This window comes from Myotis nattereri, assembly GCF_964212035.1.
Source record: "Myotis nattereri genome assembly, chromosome: 5".
NCBI classification, from domain to species: Eukaryota; Metazoa; Chordata; class Mammalia; order Chiroptera; family Vespertilionidae; genus Myotis; species Myotis nattereri.
In genome coordinates, this window is record NC_138080.1 from 5,097,437 (window position 1) to 5,119,977 (window position 22,541).

Sequence of the window (22,541 nt, forward strand, 5' to 3'; positions counted from 1 at the left end):
GTTTTCTGTAAAACATTCATAACATGAATTTATCCAGCAAGAACAATGAAATTACATTATGGCAACACCACATTAAATGTATTTGTTACAGAATTTCTGGAAAAAAAATCTATACTGTGAAAACATACTAGTTTTTATTGCATTTTAGAGAGTATAGACTGAAAATTACTCAGGACACAGAAATATTTAAAACACAAAACCTTGCTTAACAGAAGTATCACAGTCTATTTTGGTGTGACTGTTGATTCCCTACAGATCCAAAATATTTCTTTTTCTTTTGAAGGTTATAGTTGTAAATCTACACTCTTGGATCAATTCATCACTATCTCGATAAGGTGGAGAAGCTGTTCAAACTGACCCCACAGAATGCAGTATGCCTAGAAGAGGCAAGGACAAATATTTTCAAGACATAACAGGCCATTGAATCAACAATGTTAATACTATCCTGCCCCCCCTCAATTCAAATATATTATAACAATAACAAATACAGATGAAGACATTTTCTGTAAAGCTCAAACCTTTAGCTTCTAACAAGTGCACTCTAGTTCCAGCATCTATGAAAAGAATACATCCTCCATTAACAAACACAAAATGAGTAAGTGCCGCTCCCCTCCCCCTTCCATAAAGCTCTCTGGACCTGTTATTACATAATGCAGGTCAGAGGAAAAGAAGTTTTCATCAGTCCAACCAGCTCCAGATCCCTTCTCTGGAAACTGTCATGATGCACATTCCCAACACAGTGTTTAGGAAAAATGAGTAAACACACCTTTATTCACACTTTACAAAAAAATAAAACAAAACCCCCATAAAAAGTTATGCATTGGTTCTACATCAATAATACCAACTTCTCAATGTATTGATTATAAACTGAATGTGTTTGGTGTCAGCACAACTTAAACAAAAAATAAAAATAAAAAAATCCATCACAACAAAATCTTTAAAAAACCTCAAAGAAGAAACTAGGTCCCAGACAAAAATTCAAGATCAACCAACAGCTTTTGGAGAATTTTTTTAAAAGAAAAAAAATTTATTTAAGCAGTGTGTAAATTTTATTTTCTCTTAAAAACAGAATAAGCATATTTATGTGTTGAACATTTTTTCATAAAATTTTAAGCCATCATCCAAAATGACTCATTCTCTGTGTAAAAATTATCACTGAACAATTTTTCACCCTACTGCTCACATGGTGTTCTTTTCCTCCCTTGCCTGCAGTTGAAACAGAAGCAGTTGGACCAAGTTCCCTCTGAATTAATTTTAGTTTTGAGATGATAATAAATGAATGAGACCAGAATACATATGAGTTAACTTTGCAAAGTTAAAGCTGGCTTTAATCTCTTATCTACTAACGGCACTATGGGCAAATACACAGGGTACAATATAATTTTTATCTTGGTTGACATATTAAAATAGCTTAGTCACTTCAAAAATGATCTGAAGAATTGTCTTAAGGACCAGTTTTGAAAATACATCTCATTTATACTGTTTCATAAACGGAAAATTACTTAAAAAAAAAAAAGGAATGATTTTTTAAAAGAAAAACATGGAGACTAAGGAATACACGGAAAACAAAAAGACTTCACATGATAGTAGTGTCCTGGGTGGCGGCACTGTGCAATGACACCAAGGAGGAGTGCTTGGGTCTGGTGAGCGAAGACCCAGGGATTCACCCTATGTCCAAAATGTGATACTCAATGCTTTACAATGGGAAAAAGTCACAGCTCATACAAAAGCATGTCCATAAAACCCTCACAAGTGTTCAACAGTATTTAAAACTATAAAAGAAGACGCACAGATTTTCTCTGCGTGCACGGGCAGTGTTTGGTGAGAACAACTGAGGCAGGCACAGTGGAGATAGACAGGAGGCGTCTCAAAAAGGAGTTAAAAAGCTGTACCTAAGCAGCTGTAATTTTTTAACTTAAAAAAAGTTAAAGATTTAAAAATATCAGAATGTACATATATCATTACATTCAGTCCATAAATGCCTACAGATCACCACTGCTCAGCTTATCTGTCCTGGTAGATAGATAGTTTTGTAAAAACCTAGAATTCATGAAAAAATGTCCTAAGCATTAAATAGGTTTAAAGAGTAAGGTTCTCCATTTAATAACAAAGTAGCACAAAATAGCCAAGAAAACCCTAACAGCGCAACTCCTCTGCAGAGAAAGTCTGTTGCAGCTTCTTTTACAAGCTGGCCTTTATAACACATGAAACCGGTGTAAAAAACACACACAAAAACAAAAATTCAGCCTTAATTTACAATACAATCATTTCCAAATCTGATTTTTTTTAGTACAAAATTTCATAAATCAGGTCTTCTGTGGATCATATACAATCATAAAGGCTAAATTCAAATTCTGTATTTTACAAATATGTCTGAAAAAGAAGGGAGTCAAGTATGGAAGAATGTCCTCTGGATGTTATTACTGGCCTCAAAAAAGTAGTACTACTGATTTCTGTGCAAAGAGAATATGCTGTTCAAACATTTTCCTATTTCAAGGCATGAAAATATTATATTGGATAGAAGAAACAGGAAAATTACTGGTAACAAATTAAAAGATAGGTGCAAACACACCAATCCCTGTCCAACAGTGTATAAAGCATATTGGGCTCAGAATTTGTCTGTTGCTAGCACCTGGCTTTCACACTATATCCTTATCAAATAATCAGACTGAAAACTCAAATCATCATTAAGAAAAAAAATCCCTAATGGCCATATCTCACTCCCCGATATTCAGATTTTCTTATAAGTTTACAAGTGAAATTGAGGTCGTCTTCTGAAGGTACTCGACTACCTCCTGCCAGGAAGGTGAATGCCGTTAACTTGGGGCAGGAAAGGCAGTAAGAGCTCCAGTTGTGCAAAAAGTGAGAAGTGGTCGGAGGGGATGAGTGGGTGTGGGCAGCCGCTGATATTATTCTCAACTAGCCAATGGTGGTCCAGAGGTCCCAGAATGCCTAATGTGTTCAGCTGAGGCTTAGAGTAGAAGATGTAGTCAATTATACCCTGAAAAATCAGAAGGAAATAAAAAAAAATAAGATAACACTGAAATACCGAAAGATCTCAAGACATACCCTTTCAGGCATGTTTTGTAAAAACTTCATTAGCATGTGGGAAGAGGCAGTACCACCTGAGCCAAATGGTCCCCCAAATGTCAAACCTTGCAGAATGAAGACTTTAGCATGGCAACCATTCATTTTCCTACCTGGATCCTTTCAAAATTTTTAATAAGACATAAAGCATCTTTCGTGATATGGCTTCTGCTTCTCTTTCCTCACTACCCCTTCGCCAGACTAGCTCTTTTTTTTGAGGGGGGGCGGGGGATAAACATTCTTTGCACGTGCCCGTCTCTTCCCAGCCCCACAGCTTTCACACAGGCTGCACTCCCTGCCCGAACACTTTCTTCTACTTGTCATCTGGGTAATCCTTCTCAGCCTTCAAGTGTGGACCTCAATCACTTTCTAAAGATCTTCATAGCTCACTGGTACCTCCCACCACCTCCGCTTCTCTTCCCTTGCTGATGTGTGCCCTACTACATACCTACTCATGTGGCTGAGACCAGGCTGTCCAGCCCTGCACGTCCTGCAGCACCAGGCACACAGCTAAGCACCTTTACATGTTCTTGGCCCAAAATATTTAAATATATTCAAAGGTCTCCTTCCTATCTCTACATCACTAGCACGAACGAAGAAAAAAAAATCCCTAATCTCGCCCACCTTTGAGTTATTACCCGCACTTCTTCAATCAAGCTTCTGAAATAAGAATCTCCAAGTTAGCTTTTACTGCCTCACCACTCCGGGAAGCACCCCTCACCAGCATCTTTCTGAAGGTCACCCACCACTACCCTTTCCTAGAAAGGCCTGATTTCCTTGGCAGGTAAGCTCCCAGAGTCCTCGTTTCCCCCTCTATGGTTTTTGTCATTTACGTGTCAGTTTTCCTAGAGTCTACTCTAATCTCTCTTCAACTGGACACACGCATCTGTTACCAGGACTAAATAATAATTACCTACAGTACTGGGGATCCCCCAAAGTCAAATAAAAAACTACCATGGTTTTCAACAGTTTCTTTTAAAGAGTCTAAAGAGCCCTCCCCACCAAAATTAGGAACCAGTTAACACTAGTATTTGCACTCTAATAATCTAACCTGAACGATTCATGTTCCATCAGGTTAGAAGTGGAAAACTAGGATACAAGAAAGCAGAAATGCAAAAGGAACACAAACCCTAAATAACCGCTGATACTAAAAATAAAGAGACTCACTAAGGAAAGTATCCACACTGTAAGCTGTCAACATTAAGGCATATATATATATTTTAGCAACTTAAAAATGGCCAACAATAAACCACATTTTAGCACTCAAGAGTAGGTTTCAGTTTGTTTAACATGAGGTGGAACGCCTCACCCCAACTGACACCAAATTAGATACAGTAAGTCCTTACTTAATGACTAGATAGTTCTGCAACTTTAAGCGAAACAACAGAGAATGAAATTAATTTTACCAGAGGCTGTTGATATATACAAGAGTTACGTTCCCATGGCATCTCATCAACATTATAATGAAATGATGTTGAAAAAAATGATTGAAAAGAATCTGTAGGGGGAGAAACCAAGATGGCGGCATAGGTAAACACCGGAGTTTGCTGCCTCGAACAACCACTTCAAAAATACAACTAAAAGACGGAACAGACATCACCCAGAACCACAGGAAGGCTGGCTGAGTGGAAATTCCACAACTAGAAGGAAGAGAAAAGCATACCGAGACTCAGAGGAGGCGCAGTGCTGAAGTCAAATACTAAGGTGTGGAGGTGCGCGCGGAGTGGGCTGACGGCTGAGGGCGCGGTTATCTGTTTCAATCGGGAGGGAGTCTCAGGCTCTGAGCTCCAGTTCCAGGTTAGTCTCTAGGGACCCAGACTCAAACGGGAGAAGCGGGACTGTCTGGCATCGGTCGGAACCCGAGGGCAGCTTTCTCTCTGAGGTTTGCAGGGTTGCTGGGACACCGAGAGGCAGAGCCTCTGGGGACGGGACTGAGAGCAGCCATAACTGCTCCCTCTGACTGCCCTGCCCTGTTGATCCCTTGGGACCCGCCCCGCCCAAGCCCTGCACAGAGGCATTTGCCAGATAGCCTCAGGCAAAGGCTAGATTAGCACCTCCCTAGAGGACAGAAGTTCTCCCACTGCAGACACAGCTGATTCTCACAGCCAGTTGGCCTGGAGGTCAAATCCCTCCCAGTGATACCTACAACAATCAAGGCTTGGCTACAACAAGACTGTGCACAAAGACCACAAGGGGGTGCACCAAGAGTGTCTACCTCAGGTAACTGGGACACTTAGCACAGAAAGCCACTCTATCGACACAGCGAAGCATAAAATATGCCGAGACAAAGAAACAGGACACAAATGACAGAACTGGAGGAAAGCAGGCTGCTGGATATAGAATTCAAAACCACACTTTTGAGGTCTCTCAAGCGTCTTCTAGAGACTGCCGATAAACTTAATGAGATGTACAAGAAATCTAATGAGACCCTCGAGGTTGTGATAAAGGACCAATTAGAAATTAAGCATACACTGACTGAAATAAAGAATATTATACAGAATCCCAACAGCAGACCAGAGGAGCGCAAGAATCAAGTCAAAGATTTGAAATACGAAGAAGCAAAAAACACCCAACTGGAGAAGCAAAATGAAAAAAGAATCCGAAAATACGAAGATAGTGTAAGGAGCCTCTGGGACAGCTTCAAGCGTACCAACATCCGAATTATAGGGGTGCCAGGAGATGAGAGAGAGCAAGATATTGAAAACCTATCTGAAGAAATAATGACAGAAAACTTCCCCTACCTGGTGAAAGAAATAGACTTACAACTCCAGGAAGCGCAGAGAACCCCAAACAAAAGGAATCCAAAGAGGACCACACCAAGACACATCATAATTAAAATGCCAAGAGCAAAGACAAAGAGAGAATCTTAAAAGCAGCAAAAGAAAGAAACTCAGTTACCTACAAGGAAATACCCATATCACTGTCAACTGATTTCTCAACAGAAACTTTGCAGGCCAGAAGGGAGTGGCAAGAAATATTCAAAGTGATGAATGCCAAGAACCTACAACCAAGATTACTTTATCCAGCAAAGCTATCATTCAGAATTGAAGGTCAGATAAAGAGCTTCACAGATAAAGAAAAGCTAAAGGAGTTCATCACCACCAAACCAGTATTATATGAAATGCTGAAAGGTATCCTTTAAGAAGAGGAAGAAGAAAAAAAAGGTAAAGATACAAATTATGAACAACAAATATGCATCTATCAACAAGTGAATCTAAGAATCAAGTGAATAAATAATCTGATGAACAGAATGAACTGGTGATTATAATAGAATCAGAAACATAGAAAGGGAATGGACTGACTATTCTTGGAGGGGTAAGGGGTGTGGGGGATGCGGGAAGAGATTGGACAAAAATCGTGCACCTATGGATGAGAACAGTGGGTGGGGAGTGAGGGCGGAGTGTGGGGTGGGAACTGGGAGGAGGCGAGTTATGGGGGGAAAATAGAGGAACAAATGTAATAATCTGAACAATAAAGATTTAATAATAAAAAAAAAAATGACGTGACATTATATGAGGGCCTGTGGTATGGCAAATCCAGCTTTGCAATGTCTATAAGAAACATAATTGGCCCCAAAGGATGAGACAGTTAACTCAGGATTTACTATTATTATTATTTCATCTGATTTCTTACACCAGAAATAATTCTAAGTTATCTAGAATATTTCTGTAAACCAACTCAAGATGGCCTAAACTGAACAAATATTCACATTTTAAAGACTTGACAAAGTAATAAGACTCTCCTTTAAAAATAAAGTTTTTACAAGTTTACTAATTTCAAAACTCACCTTGAAATCAAACGTGTAATTGGTGTAAGGCATCAGGCCACTCTCATAGGCACTCTTTAACTTGAAACCATGAGTGATCCTTCCATTGGTTGTCCCATTTTTGCCATTACAGCTAAAGTTCATAAGACTTTCGTTATATCTCAGTTCCTTAAAGTCTTTATGATTTGTTTCTACTCCACCAGTGCTCAAATATTCTACAACACCTAGAATGAAAATAAATGGACTTTTTACAAGGTCAAGTATAACGTATGCTATATAAAACATAACTATTGGGGGTTAATGGGGGGGATGAGGACACATTTGTAATACCTTAACTAATAATAATAATAAAAAAAATAACTAAAAAGATAATTCAATTGTAAGTAGTTTTATATTATACTTTCTAAAATCTTCCCACTTTTTAAAATGGGTATTGAATCCCTGGCAATGAGACACCTGATTGGTGGCGTTGCTCTTATATCAATCAGGGGCAAAGGAGATGTATAGTCCTTAGTTCATCCTAGTTTGATGCCTATGTCAGTGGCCAGAGCTGTTTCATGTCTGAGGCACATAAAAAAATAAAATTAAAATAAAATGGGTTTTTACATTTGCCAGAACTTGTCTAAATCCATTTGTACATGCCCAGACGGCATGGCTCAGTGCTTGAGCGTCAACCTATGAACCAGGAGATCACGGTTCAATTCTTAGTGCACATGCCCGGGGTGTGGGCTAGGTCCCCAGTGTGGGGCCTGAAGGAGGCAGCTGATGGATGATTCTCTTTCATTGATGTTTCTATCTCTCCCTTCCTCTCTGAAATGAATAAAAATATTTTTAAATCATTTGTACATGGTTTTAATCATAGTATACTGAATATTTTATTCTTCGCTTTACTGTTTCACATGAACTATGTGTAGTCTCAACTACCTTTAAAAATATATATTTATTTATTTCAGAGAGGAAGGGAGAGGGAAAGAAACATCAATGACGGGAGAGAATCACTGATCTGTTGCCTCCTGCCCGCCCCATAATGGGGATCAATTCCACAACCCGGGCATATGTCTTAACTAGGAATTGAACCATGACCTCCTGGTTCATAGGTCGACACTCAACCACTGAGCTACACTGAATTACCTTTTTCATTATTTTTATTTATTTTTAAAATATATTTTTATTAATCTCACAGAGAAAGGGAGAGGAATAGAGAGAGAGAAAGATCAATGATGAGAGGGAATCACTGATTGGCTGCCTCTTGCATTTTGGACCAAGCCCACAACCCAGGCATGTGCCCTTGACTGGAATTGAACCTGGGGCCCTTTGGTCTGCAGGCCGACACTCTATCCACTGAGCCAAACTGGCTAGGACTACCTTTTTTAAATGGTTATACAATACAACAGGCAGAGCTGGAGCATAACTTTTATTAAAACTAGTTTCCTTTCCTTTTTTTTTTTTCATTATATATTTTTTATTGATTTTTTACAGAGAGGAAGGGAGAGAGATAGAGAGTTAGAAACATCGATGAGAGAGAAACATCGATCAGCTGCCTCCTGCACACCCCCCACTGGGGATGTGCCCGTAACCCAGGTACATGCCTGGGAATCGAACCTGGGACCCTTCAGTCCCCAGGCCGATGCTCTATCCACTGAGCCAAACCGGTTTCGGCTCCTTTCCTTTTTTAAGAAGTCGGCCTGTTTCTACTTTTTAAAAAGAATTAACACCATAATCAACATCTTAGACTGTAGATTTCTACTTAGGCTAAATTATTTACTTGGCATAAAATACCAAGGCTAGGATTCATTGTCCTATTACATACTAGAGGCCTGTTGCACGAAAAGATTCGTGCAATAGGCCTTCCCTCCCCCTGGCTGCTGGCACCGGTCTTCCTCTGGCACCCGGCAGCGAAGGCGCCTCCAGTCTTCACTCTGCCGCTTCGCGCCTACGTATGAAAATTAACCGCATCTTTGTTGGTTAATTTGCATATCTCACTGATTAGCGAATGGGAGGAGTAGCAAAGGTACGGTCAATTTCAATCTTTGTCTATTATTAGATAGGATAGTGGCAACTATGAAAGAGAATACCACCAGTTAGTTACAAAGCAAGTTCACCATCCCTGAACACTATTTCCCCAATTTCCTAAGCACAAGATGAGCTCAACAAACATTTTAGTTTCCATTTAATTAGCAAGGCTGGCCCAACCAGAGTGGCTCAGTGGTTGAGCATCTATCTACCTATGAACCAAGAGGTCATGGTTTGATTCCAGGTTAGGGCAAATGCCCAGGTTATAGGCTCAATTCCCAGTATGGGGCGTCCAAGAGGCAGCTAATCAATGATTCTCATCACTGATATTTCTCTCTCCTTCCTCTCTCTCTCTCTCTCTCTCTCTCTCTCTCTCTCTCCCATTTCCTCTGAAATAAATATACACTTTTAAAAAGAAATAGGGTAGTATTCATGTTGCCTTATTTATTTATTTACTAAATATATTTTTATTGATTTCAGAGAGGAAGGGAGAGGGAAACATCAATGATGAGAATCATTGATCAGCTGCCTCTTGGATGCTCACAACCTGGGCATGTGCCCTTGACAGGAATCAAACCTGGGACCCTTCACTCTGCAGCTGACGCTCTACCCACTGAGCTAAACTAGCTAGGGATAAAAAATATATTTTAAAAAATTTAGCAAGGTTGGAGATTTTCCCTGTGTTTGCTATTAAAATACTGTTGGTTTTTTAAAATTGTTGACACTATTACAGGTGTCCCCGTTTCCCCCCATCTTTGTCTGTCTCCCCTTTTTGCCCACCTCCCATCAGCCTTCATCACATTGCTGTCTGTGTCAATGGGCTAAGTATATATGTTCTTAGGTTAATTTCTTCCAGTCCCCACCCCACCCTCAACTTTGAGATCTGCCAGTCTATTCCATGTACCCATGCCTATGGTCCTATTTTGTTCAACAGCTTATTTTGTTCATTAGATTCCACATATAAGTGAGATCATATGGCATTTGTCTTTCTCTGACTGGCTTATTTCACTTAGAATAATACTCTCCAGTTTCAATCATGCTGTCACAACCGTTATGAGTTTCTTCTTTTTTTTACAGCCACATGTCATTCCGTAGTGTAAATCTACCGCAGCTTTTTTTTAAAAATTAAATCTTTATTGTTCAGATTATTACATTTGTTCCTCTTTTTTCCCCCCATAACTCCCCTCTTCCCAGTTCCCGCCCCACTCTCCGCCCTCACTCCCCACCCACTGTCCTCATCCATAGGTGCACGATTTTTGTCCAGTCTCTTCCCGCATCTCCCATACCCCTTTCCCCCCCAAGAATAGTCAGTCCATTCCCTTTCTATGTCCCTGATTCTATTAAAATCACCAGTTCATTCTGTTCATCAGATTATTTATTCACTTGATTCTTAGATTCACTTGTTGATAGATGTGTATTTGTTGTTTATAATTTGTATCTTTACCTTTTTCTTCTTCTTCCTCTTCTTAAAGGATACCTTTCAGCATTTCATATAATACTGGTTTGGTGGTGATGAACTCCTTTAGCTTTTCTTTATCTGTGAAGCTCTTTATCTGACCTTCAATTCTGAATGATAGCTTTGCTGGATAAAGTAATCTTGGTTGTAGGTTCTTGGCATTCATCACTTTGAATATTTCTTGCCACTCCCTTCTGGCCTGCAAAGTTTCTGTTGAGAAATCAGCTGACAGTCGTCTATGGGTATTCCCTTGTAGGTAACTGACTGTCTTTCTCTTGCTGCTTTTTAGATTCTCTCTTTGTCTTTTGCTCTTAGCATTTTAATTATGATGTGTCTTGGTGTGGTCCTCTTTGGATTCCTTTTGTTTGGGGTTCTCTGCGCTTCCTGGAGTTGTAAGTCTATTTCTTTCACCAGGTAGGGGAAGTTTTCTGTCATTATTTCTTTAAATAGGTTTTCAATATCTTGCTCTCTCTCATCTCCTGGCACCCCTATAATTTGGATGTTGGTACGCTTGAAGCTGTTCCAGAGGCTCCTTACACTATCTTCGTATTTTCGGATTCTTTTTTCATTTTGCTTCTCCAGTTGGGTGTTTTTTGCTTCTTCGCATTTCAAATCTTTGACTTGATTCTTGCGCTCCTCTGGTCTGCTGTTGGGATTCTGTATAATATTCTTTATTTCAGTCAGTGTATGCTTAATTTCTAATTGGTCCTTTATCACAACCTCGAGGGTCTCATTAGATTTCTTGTACATCTCATTAAGTTTATCGGCAGTCTCTAGAAGACGCTTGAGAGACCTCAAAAGTGTGGTTTTGAATTCTATATCCAGCAGCCTGCTTTCCTCCAGTTCTGTCATTTGTGTCCTGTTTCTTTGTCTCGGCATATTTTATGCTTCGCTGTGTCGATAGAGTGGCTTTCTGTGCTAAGTGTCCCAGTTACCTGAGGTAGACACTCTTGGTGCACCCCCTTGTGGTCTTTGTGCACAGTCTTGTTGTAGCTAAGCCTTGATTGTTGTAGGTATCACTGGGAGGGATTTGACCTCCAGGCCAACTGGCTGTGAGAATCAGCTGTGTCTGCAGTGGGAGAACTTCTGTCCTCTAGGGAGGTGCTAATCTAGCCTTTGCCTGAGGCTATCTGGCAAATGCCTCTGTGCAGGGCTTGGGCGGGGCGGGTCCCAAGGGATCAACAGGGCAGGGCAGTCAGAGGGAGCAGTTATGGCTGCTCTCAGTCCCGTCCCCAGAGGCTCTGCCTCTCGGTGTCCCAGCAACCCTGCAAACCTCAGAGAGAAAGCTGCCCTCGGGTTCCGACCGATGCCAGACAGTCCCGCTTCTCCCGTTTGAGTCTGGGTCCCTAGAGACTAACCTGGAACTGGAGCTCAGAGCCTGAGACTCCCTCCCGATTGAAACAGATAACCGCGCCCTCAGCCGTCAGCCCACTCCGCGCGCACCTCCACACCTTAGTATTTGACTTCAGCACTGCGCCTCCTCTGAGTCTCGGTATGCTATTCTCTTTCCTCCTAGTTGTAGAACTTCCACTCAGCCAGCCTTCCTGTGGTTCTGGATGATGTCTGTTCTGCCTTTTAGTTGTATTTTTGAAGTGGTTGTTCGAGGCAGCAAACTCCGGCGTTAACCTATGCCGCCATCTTGGTTTTCAACACAGCTTTTTATCCATTCATCCACTGATGGGAACTTGGGTTGTTTCCAGATCTTGGCTATTATAAAGAACACTGCTATAAACATAGGGGTGAATATATTTCAGGTTGGTGTTTTGGGTTTCTTAGGATATATTCCTAGAAGTGGGATGGCTAGGTCAAAAGGCAGCTCCATTTTTAATTTTCTGAGGAACTGCAGACTTTTGTCACAGTGGCTGCACCAGTCTGCATTCCCACGAGCAGTGTACTTGGGTTCCCTTTTCTCCACATGCTCACCAACACTTGCTGTTTGTTGATTTCTTGATGGGAGCCATTCTGGCAGGTGTGAGGCAATGCCGCATTGTAGTTTTAATTTCCATCTTTCTGATGATTAGTGACCTTGAACATTTTTTCATATGTCTATTGGCCATTTGTATATCCTTTTTGGAGAAGTGTCTATTTGGGTCCTTTGCCCATTTTTCAATTGGAAAAATATTGTTTTTTAACACTGAAATGGATTTTTAAATCTGTATGATTTTGCAAGTCTCTCTTTGCCCCTAGGATACTTTGTAGCTGAACAGGGTGGTAGGCATGTTAGAGAAATTGCCAAGGGATAATCCTCAACTGCTTCAGTCCTAGTAATCCCCAGATAGCTTGATGAGATAGACTAAAGAATTATGAATCTTAGATAGAAGGAGTTGAAATACAAAATAAGGAAATACATTGGTTCTCGAACTTACTTCGTTCCAAAAGGCTGTTCGAGAAGTGATTTGCTCGAAAACGGAATCACTTTTTCTCATTAGAAATAATGTAAATTGAACGAACCTATTCCAGACTCCCAAATGATTCCATTTTAACCTTTCTTATATAAAGTACATGTCTAATCTATAAACAAACTTTTTTTCTTAAATTTATCAAACCACCCACCACTAGCCTTAAAGGAATCACTCTCAGCACTTGTTCCAGGGGTGTCTTCTGATAGGTCAGCACGAAGCATCTCTGCTTGTTCACAGAGCACTGCCTGCAGAAGGCTGTCACTCACTCACTGCTTTTGTTTATCCAAATCAACAACAGGATTTCGATCCCGTCAGTGGCCTGTGATCATTGCTTCTTTCACACCCTTAGCAACATTAGCACTTCTGATGCCGTTTTTATGTTTTAAAGCATTCTCTCCTTTTTGTCATGCTGGAGAGAATGCTTTTAACCATTAACCCATTCAGCATGAAAGGGTTGTCAGGTCTATAAAACCCGACAATGGAGACATTTTTTCTGTGAACAATTTGGTGGAGATGGGGAGATGTTCAAGAAATGAGGTTTGAGTGTAGTTAGATTTGATATTATAAGGGTTACTAGAGGCCCGGTGCATGAAATTTGTGAGTTGGGGGTGGGAGAGTGGGGTCCCTTAGCCCGGCCTGCACCCTCTCGCAGTTTGGGACCCCTTGGGGGATGTCCGCCTAAGCGGTGGGAGCGGGCCTAAGCTGGCAGTTGGACATCTTTAGCACTGCCGCGGAGGCAAGAGAGGCTCCTCACTGCTGTGCTCGCCAGCTGTAAGCCTGGCTTGGCTTCTAGCTGAGCAGCACTCCCCCTGTGGGAGCGCACTAACCACCAGGAGACAGCTCCTGCTTTGAGCATCTGCCCCCTGGTGGACAGTCCGCATCATAGCGACCGGTTGTTCTGTTGTTTGGTCTATTTGCATATTAGCCTTTTATTATATAGGATGGTTTATTCACTGTACCATCTATGGAAAAGTTTTCAAGAATATGGCTTTCTGTATTCTTCTACTTTGTGATAAAAATAAAAATCCCTATTCTTTTTTGTTAAAATCACTTGCCTGATCTATGTAAATGAAGAATTTCAATTTCCACCCCAAGTCGATTTTTCTAATCAAGCCTACCAAAATTTGAGATCCTGTAATATATGGTCAAATTTAAACTGCATCATATTACATGTTGGAATTCCAAAGAGGCTGTCTTACAACCCTTTCAGTCTGGATTATATACAGGGGTAGGCAAAAGTAGGCTTACAATTGTGAGTACACAAAACAGAGCTTGCCGAAACCGGTTTGGCTCAGTGGATAGAGCGTCAGCCTGCGGACTGAGAGGTCCCGGGTTCGATTCCGGTCAAGGGCATGTACCTGGGTTGCGGGCACATCCCCGGTGGGGGATGTGCAAGAGGCAGCTGATCGATGTTTCTCTCTCATCGATGTTTCTAACTCTCTCTATCTCTCTCCCTTCCTCTCTGTGAAAAATCAATAAAATATATATAAAAAAAAACAACAACAAAAAAAACCAGAGCTTATTCTTGTATTACTTATTGTACTATTTTCCATACGAACAACTGTAAACCCACTTTTGCCAACAACACCTGTATATCCTGGGGATAATAAAACAAAATGACATGTTCTTTAATGAGTTATTCCAAGTTATTACCTATGTGTTTCTCAAAGATGATTAATGTCCTTCCTCCTGAGGTTTCATAATACTATTTCATTTTCAAAATGGTCCCCCTACTCCAAAAAAATTTTTAAACTTGATTCACAGCTGCCATTACAAACTGAATTTGTTTTCACTAAATATGGAATATCAGAAACAATACGTTACAAAAACATTGAAGTCAAAAAGCATTCTACATAGACGAACATTCTTTTCTTACCAGAGTCTGGCAAAGAATTAAGATCTGCACACAACACCAGTGGAATATTTCCCAATTCTCCCAATGCGCTCGAGTGGAGGCTTCGTGAGGCTTCATCAATAATGTTCTTCACTTCTGAGAGAAACATCATCGTTTGAACTAACTTCACATCAGAGTACTCAGGGTCCCAATGCATATGAGCATTAGCCACGAGAATAAGTTGTTTTTCTGTCCCAAGATGTGGCTTTCCTGCTGTATTAGCTAAAAAGAAAACAGACAGAACCCCTCTATCAACCCACATATTCTTACAGAGCCTAAAAGCAAAAATATCTCAGAGTCTTAGGAATAAAAAAGGACTCTAAAACTGACCTAATAGCCCTGACCGGTTTGGCTCAGTGGATAGAGCGTCGGCCTGCGGACTGAAAGGTCCCAAGTTCGATTCTGGTCAAGGGGATGTACGTTGGTTGCCGGCACATCCCCAGTAGGAGGCAGCTGATTGATGTTTCTCTCTCATTGATGTTTCTAACTCTCTATCCCTCTCCCTTCCTCTCTCTCTCTCTAAAAAAAAAAATCAATAAAATATATTAAAAAAATAAATAAATAAAACTGACCTAATAATCTCTCACATAATGACTTAATCTAGCCTACAACAAACCTGAGAAATAGTCATTTAAACCTCAGGTTGTGTACTTGTAACTTAGGGCATTCATTACTTGATCAAAAACAGCCCATTTTATTTGGATCAGCTTGGTTTTTAAATAGTTGTGTCTCCTTGAAACTTCTGGTCTTAATTCAGATGTACTAAATCAAGCTTCACAAAATTAAATCTACTCTTTTCCTTAGCTGTATTTATGATGGTCACTAAGTTCCATCTTCCTATCCTTCAGGTTAAATAACCCCAGTTCCAACTGTTCCTATGACAGAAATTTCAGTTCTCAGCATGAATGCCACTCTTATTTAACTTGAAATAAGTGGTTGATTTCTCCAAAACTTGAGACCTTTAAAATTATGATTACAAGTGGGTCAGGAAGAGAAGTTTGCTTACAGAATATCCTTGCTGCCAAGAAATTACAGAAGTGCACGGAGTTCTCTCTGAACAGTTATTTTAACTAATTATTACTTCAACCTTTCTTTTATGTGAAAAATTCTTGGGAGCTTTATGCATTTCAAGGTTTGAAATGCTTTGCTTGGCAATGCTCGCTCACCTTAAGTTTTCTGGTAGAGAAAATGAGATATGATAGTTTAGAAATGATTTAAATTCTTACTGAGTTTCTTCAGGTGTTAAACAAGACTATTATTACATAATGAATTCTTTTTTCCTATTAAATTTTGGAGGTCAATTTTACAGGAAGTGAAGAGATCACTCACATGACTTTTCAATCAATTCCTTTCGAAGTTCTAGTAGTACTGCAACTCCAATGTTATCTTTTGTCATAACTCTGTTCAGCATAGCTTCAGACCCTTCTGAATTTGCCATTGCTAGCTGATTAAATTCAACAGTGTGTTTCTGAACCAAAGTAAATCTAAAACAAAAACAAACACACAAACACACATAAAATTGGGAATATAAGGATATTAGCTTTGTGGGAAATGCTGTTTTTTTCAAACTTCCTTAGATATAATGGCATGTGAATCACATTATGGAAAATCCTCCACATTTAACACCATGCTTCCCACACCCATTTAAAGTTGTTCTCAGTCTGTTACTGATAACATCTTGATTTTAACCTTTACAACTTAGGATAATGTAGTCATCTTCTGTTTAGGTTTTGTGTTGGAATATTTCATCTTGTAATTTTTAAATATTGTTTTCCAAATTATGGGTTTAAGAATCCTGCAGGGAATATTAAATGCAAGGTGTTTCAATGAACAATTGGAGTTAAACCCTACTAAACACCTGAAGAAACAGCAGCACTTTCAACATGTCTCCAAAATAGATTATTTCTAATGATTCAAAATAAAACCCTCTAAAGTAAAAAGTACTGTTTTCGTAAGTAATAATAGAATGCCTCATTCTCTCATTTGCCAAATGATTTCCATCCTCTTGGTCCCCACCCTGCAAAGAGAGAACATTTCTTTTTTTAAAAGACGATGACTTACTTCTCTGTCTTGAAGAATATCGCACAGCCATCAACATGCTTTCTTTCTTGTTCTGACATTGTCCGAGCTCTCGATTTAGGGCTAAAGAATCCATTATAGCCACGTCCTTTCAGTTCTACCAGAAAGAAACTGTAGTACTGTTCTGTTTCAACCTCCTGAGAAATGGTCAACAGCAAAGTTATTCATGAGACAAAATCAGTCACATACAGTAACTTTACATACACATATATATGTCGTTTGAGAGCTTAAAATCACCTCAAAAGGCTGATTTGCAGAAAGTGACGCCCAGGGTCATGTATCTTATGAGAGATGGACTGAGAACTTGAAGTTACTGTGCACCCAAGTTTAATGCTCTTTCCACTATGCGCTAATCTATTATCACTGGTGGTAAAACAAAATCATACCTTGACAATACCACAATTTCAGAAACATTGCCACCCAATTAAAAAATAGCGTGCAGGGGCATTACGAAGGGAAAGGTGAGTATTTAAGCTGTCATAGCAAATGCTGAAAACCCAGCTTAACCCATTTGCTTAATTTGGCAGCACAGTGCTACAGAACAAAGCAGGCAGTGAATTCTTCCAGGATTCACTAAAAACAGAAAAAGCCACTATTTTAAGAATGGCTAAAGGTGTGACTTCAAATGTGGAATGCATTCCCAGGTTGCACCTTGCTTTATCAATGCTGGGGCATTTGTGCAATTTAAACAAATACACTTCTGATGACTTACCTGAAGACTTATGATATCAGCATTGCAGCTCAGGATTTCTTGAATAATGGCCTTTTTCCTGTAATCCCAATTTAGTGCCCATGATGGACAGTAGCCATACAACTGCCGGGTCGCATATTTATCACAAAGAACATTATAGCACATGACAGAAAACAAGGCTGTAGGAAAGATAACTTTACTTATTCAACACGTGGCAGAAATAAAGCACAGTTATTTTCAATAGTCTTCACTTAAATGCTGTTTGACTTTATTGATTCCATATATTCAATAAAGTCGAATATAAATACAGTCAAATGATGAGGAAGGACATATACATGAACAAACTATGAAATGATATACTACTTGCCACAGAGGTATGAACAAAAGGTTCCTAAGGTAAGACTAAGATCTTGAGCTCTCAGCCTCTAAGACCAGGGCTCCTCATTTTTGTGCTCCTTCTGTTAATGCAGAATGTGGAAATCTGACAGTTATTTTTCTTAATAGACATGTCTAGTTTTCTTCTATAGAGCAATGATTATTAATCCACAAAGAGGAAAGGGGTATCACAGACCAAATCTTATTACAAGTTCCCAAATTATTTTATTTTTAAAAAATGTTTTTATTGAATTTTGGAGAGAGAGGAAGGGAGAGTGATAGACAGAAACATCAATGAGAGAGAGACATCATCAACTGGCTGCCTCCTGCACACCCCCCACTGGGGATCAAGCCTGCAACCCAGGCATGTGCCCTGACAGGGAATCAAACCAGCAACCTCTTAGTTCATGGGCTGACGCTCAACCACTGAGCACACTGGCTGAGCTCAAATTATTTTCATTCAATTTAAGTTAAAAGAAAATCAGAATTCATTAATTCAATTTCACTCTCAAGTAAGTTTTGGCTATCTTTCAATTTTGAATTATCAATTACATCTGGAACATACTAGGGTTTAGAAACTTCCAATATAAAAAGATTTTTGTATATTCATTATAACTGAATTTGATCAATACTTTATCAGAAAGGTTCTTAACAGTAGCACTACTGATCCTGTGAATAAACTCTGCACTGTGGGGGCTGTGCACTGCAGGGTACTTAGTAGCATCTCGGAGATGCCAGGAGCACTTCCCCAGTGTGACAACCAAGAGATACTTCCAGATAATTGCCAAGTGGACGCTGGGGAATAAAATCACCTCTGGCCGAGGAGCACTGCTGTATAGCATACTTTTTATAGGGTGACAGAGAGGCCAGGTGAGCAAGAATTAAGTCTTTATTATTAATTCCCAGACCAGATTAAGTATAAGCACTCTACTGTTACACTGCCTATAATCTAAAGCACGGCAACAATATTGTTAGGTTTATAAATATCAAAAAAAAATAAGCGTTAAAAAATAAGGCTACCAACCAGTTGGTCTTGTTCTGTCTGGTTCTTGTAACATAATCCAAGATCTTGGAGGTGGTTGTTCTGTTGAAACTAGTAGAATATTAAACACAAAATTAAGCAATATTCTTACATGTCTTCCTAAAAAAATGGTTTAAATAAATGACCACTTACTTCTTTTTGCAGTACCTGCCAAATTATCAAGCAAGTAGTTAAGTAGCCTTTTTGTTCCATCTGGTTCCTGATAGAGGTTCAATATATCCAGGGTAAGTGGATTTCCTGGAAATATTTTTAAAATGGATAAAATAAAACCAAGTCAAGTACTAAAATATTTTAAAATGGTAAAACATACCTAAGTTATCCGGTCATCTATAACAATGCATATAGTCACTAGTAACATACCAAACCAGAAAAAAATATATATATATATTTTTTTTATGTGAAGAGTAGAATTTACACCATCTTCTACAGAGGTATCCAAAACTTATTATTAATGGATGATGCCAATGTAGAAGATACCTCATAGTGCCCTGCCTTATCAATACTTTCATAATGATCTGAAGCAAGTGAAAGTGGATTGGGAAAGAGTGTGGAGAAGGACTGGGCAAGGGAAAATAATAGCCAATATAATAACAAGAAATTTCCTAAAAAACATATGTAGTCTGGCCCCTAGATTTAAAAAAAATTCTACTGAATAAAGTAACAAGATAAGGCAGACAAGATTGTCACTAAAGAAGGGGAAAAAACCCAGGGCTGTGATCCATCTGTAAATTCAACAACTATTTCTTAAGTGACACAAATGAAAACAAAAGCAAGAGCCTCAATCCTCTCAGAGGGACTTCTTATGCACATAGGAGGTTGGTAAACATTAAAACTATTTAAGATGAAATGCCCTGCTCTTGAGATAGTCGAGTATCCTTCATAACAGCTGAGTTACCCCTGTTATAGAAGTTCCCAAATTATTTTTGACATTAATTAACATATAAGATCTCTTTAATTTTAATATTCTAGGATTCTAAGAATTATAACAGTAAAAATGTGCTCCTATAAGTGTAGAGTATGTCTTTGCAGGAGGACAAGTTACAGCAGTATCACATGTGTACAGTCCTTGATAGTGACCAAAGCTCTGAAATTTTTAGTCACAATCCTCAGGTATAGTCATAACCTGAGAGTTGCTGTAACCACTTGTTAAAGAAAGCTTGAGAAAATGAAGTCAACTAAAAACGTCTCAGTACCATGTAAGCAGCTCATTATAACTACACCAAGAATAACATTATCTTTTTACTACTTTCTAGTGCAAAATATTTAGAGGCAACTACTACTTATAACTATGTGATTCTCCCTTCTAAAATCTTTCTTAATAAACTAAAAACCACCCCCACACAGCATCTATATGTGACTCTAATAAATGCAGATGAAGCCAAATGGTGTGTTTCCCCCAATGAATGCTTGCTTTTTGGAATTCATTTAAATGTCAAATTAATCTGCTCTTCATTGCCTGAAAAAGTAATACAGGGTGTTCCCTCCCTCCCACATGTATATACAATGTCTGTAGATTCTATTACATTTTGAAAAAGAAATGTATGTTACTAAACACTGCCTTTATAGTTATTCAAAGTGTGTATACATTTTTGGGGGACACCCTATATATAAGGGTTGGCAAAAGTAGGTGTACAGTTATAATACAAAAATTAATAAATAATACAAGAATAAACTATTTTGCATACTCACAACTGTAAACCTACTTTTGCCCACCCATGTACACAGGGTCAAGTTAAGAACAACACAATTCTGAAATTAAAACATGTTCTTGACGTGAATAAAAGAAGTCGCTTCTGGAAAGTAGCCATACTTTCCCCTATTCTTCCTGTTAAGCACAAATAAAATGCCTGTGTCTTATGTATAAACAAACATAAGACTGAAATGTGGTGAGAAGGCAGAACGGTAGAGAACCCGGACCTAAGAAACATTTAGTGGTGAACTCCATGGGCTTAATTTTTGTCCCATATATCCCAAATGCGGAACTGAGGAAGCCAGCAACACAGAAACACCATCATGTGCAGAAAAAAAAAAAAAAATCCCAACAAAAGCCAAAGGACCAGGAAAGCACAGCCTAACAAGACAAAACCTTTGGATAATAACAGCTCTGCTTCTGCTAGACACCAAAGAAACTTGTGAGAAAGTAAAGAGGAGCCCCAAGTAGGTAGCTGGGACTTTTATCCCCTCTGGGTACTAAGACTTCCTCCTCCATCCTGTGGTGTCAGCTCAACCCACAGTAAAGGGGCGGCTCTCCACATCCCTTCTGGGGATGTTAGAGGAGGCCAAGGAGAGGCAAGATTTTTATAATTGCCCAGCAGTAATGAGGTCACCTCAATGCAGTAACTATGGAGACCACACAGAAAGCCAAACTGCCACCTCCATGCATGTGACCCTCAACAGAGGCTAGGGGGAATCTGAACTCCTACCTCCTTTGGCAGTAAGGAGATAGTGTCCCTAACTTTCCCTGCCAGTGCAGTGTTAGAGAAAGCCAGCAAAACCAGAAGATTTAAATTAACACAACATACTATGAATATGTCCAGTTTCAAGTGAAAAATTACTCATTATACCAAGAAGCAGGAAGATTTCAAATTGAATGAAAAAAGACAGATGTAAGATTCCAATCGTTATTAGAACGATCTGATAAAAACACAGCAAGCATGAAAAACATGCCTGAGATAAATGAAAAAATACTCAGTAAAGAAAAAGAAAATTTTGACAAAACACACACAAAAGAAATGAAAATATTAAAATAAAAAATAAAATAAAAACCTCAGAGTCATGAAAGCAGAGAACAAAGAGCACACAGCTGAAAAGTACTCAAGAAAATGATGGCTGAAAACTCCTCAATACACCAAAAACTAAAGGAATCCATACCAAACCACATGATAATTAAACTATGGACAAATAAAAATTTTTGAAGATAAGAGAAAAAAAGACACTTACCTGGAGGGGGAAAACAATTTGAATAAGAGCTGATTTATTGTCACAAACTACAGTGCCCAGAAGAAAGTGGCACAATATTTTTCAAGTGCTAAAGAAAAAAAAGAGCCGAACTGGTTTGGCTCAGTGGATAGAGTGTCGGCCTGCGGACTCAAGGGTCCCGGGTTCGATTCCGGTCAAGGGGATGTACCCTGGTTGCGGGCACAGCCCCAGTGGGGGGTGTGCAGGAGGCAGCTGATCGATCTCTCTCATCGATGTTTCTAACTCTCTATCCCTCTCCCTTCTTCTCTGTAAAAAATCAATAAAATATATTAAAAAAAAAAAAAGAAACAAAAGAAAAAAAAGAACTATCAATCTAGAATCCTATACTGTGAAAATATCCTTTAGGAATGAAGAAAAAGAATAAAGACATTCTCAGAAACTAAGAGAACCTGTTGTCAATAAATCTACCCTAAAGAACCACTAACGGAAATTCTCTAAATAGAAAGGAAATGATAAAAGATGGAACCTTAAAACATTAGGAAGGGGCTGGGGGTGGGGAGCTTTCCTTACTTTAAATTTTCTAAATCATCTTTGGTGGTTAAAACATTTCTTATAACACTGATTTGTTTCTAAATGTATGTAGAGAAAACATGTAAGACAATTATATCATAAATAGGGGTAAAACTGAAGGTCATAAAAAAGTTAAGGTTTCTATACTTCATTCAAACTAGTAAAATGATAATACCAGCAGACTATAATGACTTGTCCTATATAATAAAAGGCTAATATGCAAATAGACCGAATGGTGGAACAACTG

At 39.1% G+C, this 22,541-nt stretch overlaps 1 protein-coding gene across 1 annotated transcript in view; it reads right to left on the minus strand.

Moving 5' to 3' along the window:
- Positions 1 to 285: 285 nt before the first annotated feature.
- The window catches only part of CNOT6 (CCR4-NOT transcription complex subunit 6), a gene marked incomplete at its 5' end in the record, with an annotated part of 38,083 nt that continues 15,827 nt past the window's right edge, over positions 286 to 22,541 (minus strand). Inside the window, 8 exons of the mRNA XM_081091926.1 lie at positions 286 to 3,001; positions 6,875 to 7,077; positions 14,601 to 14,840; positions 15,948 to 16,102; positions 16,680 to 16,834; positions 17,410 to 17,567; positions 18,788 to 18,856; positions 18,938 to 19,042. Coding sequence (XP_080948052.1) covers positions 2,789 to 3,001; positions 6,875 to 7,077; positions 14,601 to 14,840; positions 15,948 to 16,102; positions 16,680 to 16,834; positions 17,410 to 17,567; positions 18,788 to 18,856; positions 18,938 to 19,042 — 1,298 coding nt within the window. The 3' untranslated portion in view covers positions 286 to 2,788. The remainder of the gene's footprint in view (positions 3,002 to 6,874; positions 7,078 to 14,600; positions 14,841 to 15,947; positions 16,103 to 16,679; positions 16,835 to 17,409; positions 17,568 to 18,787; positions 18,857 to 18,937; positions 19,043 to 22,541) is intronic.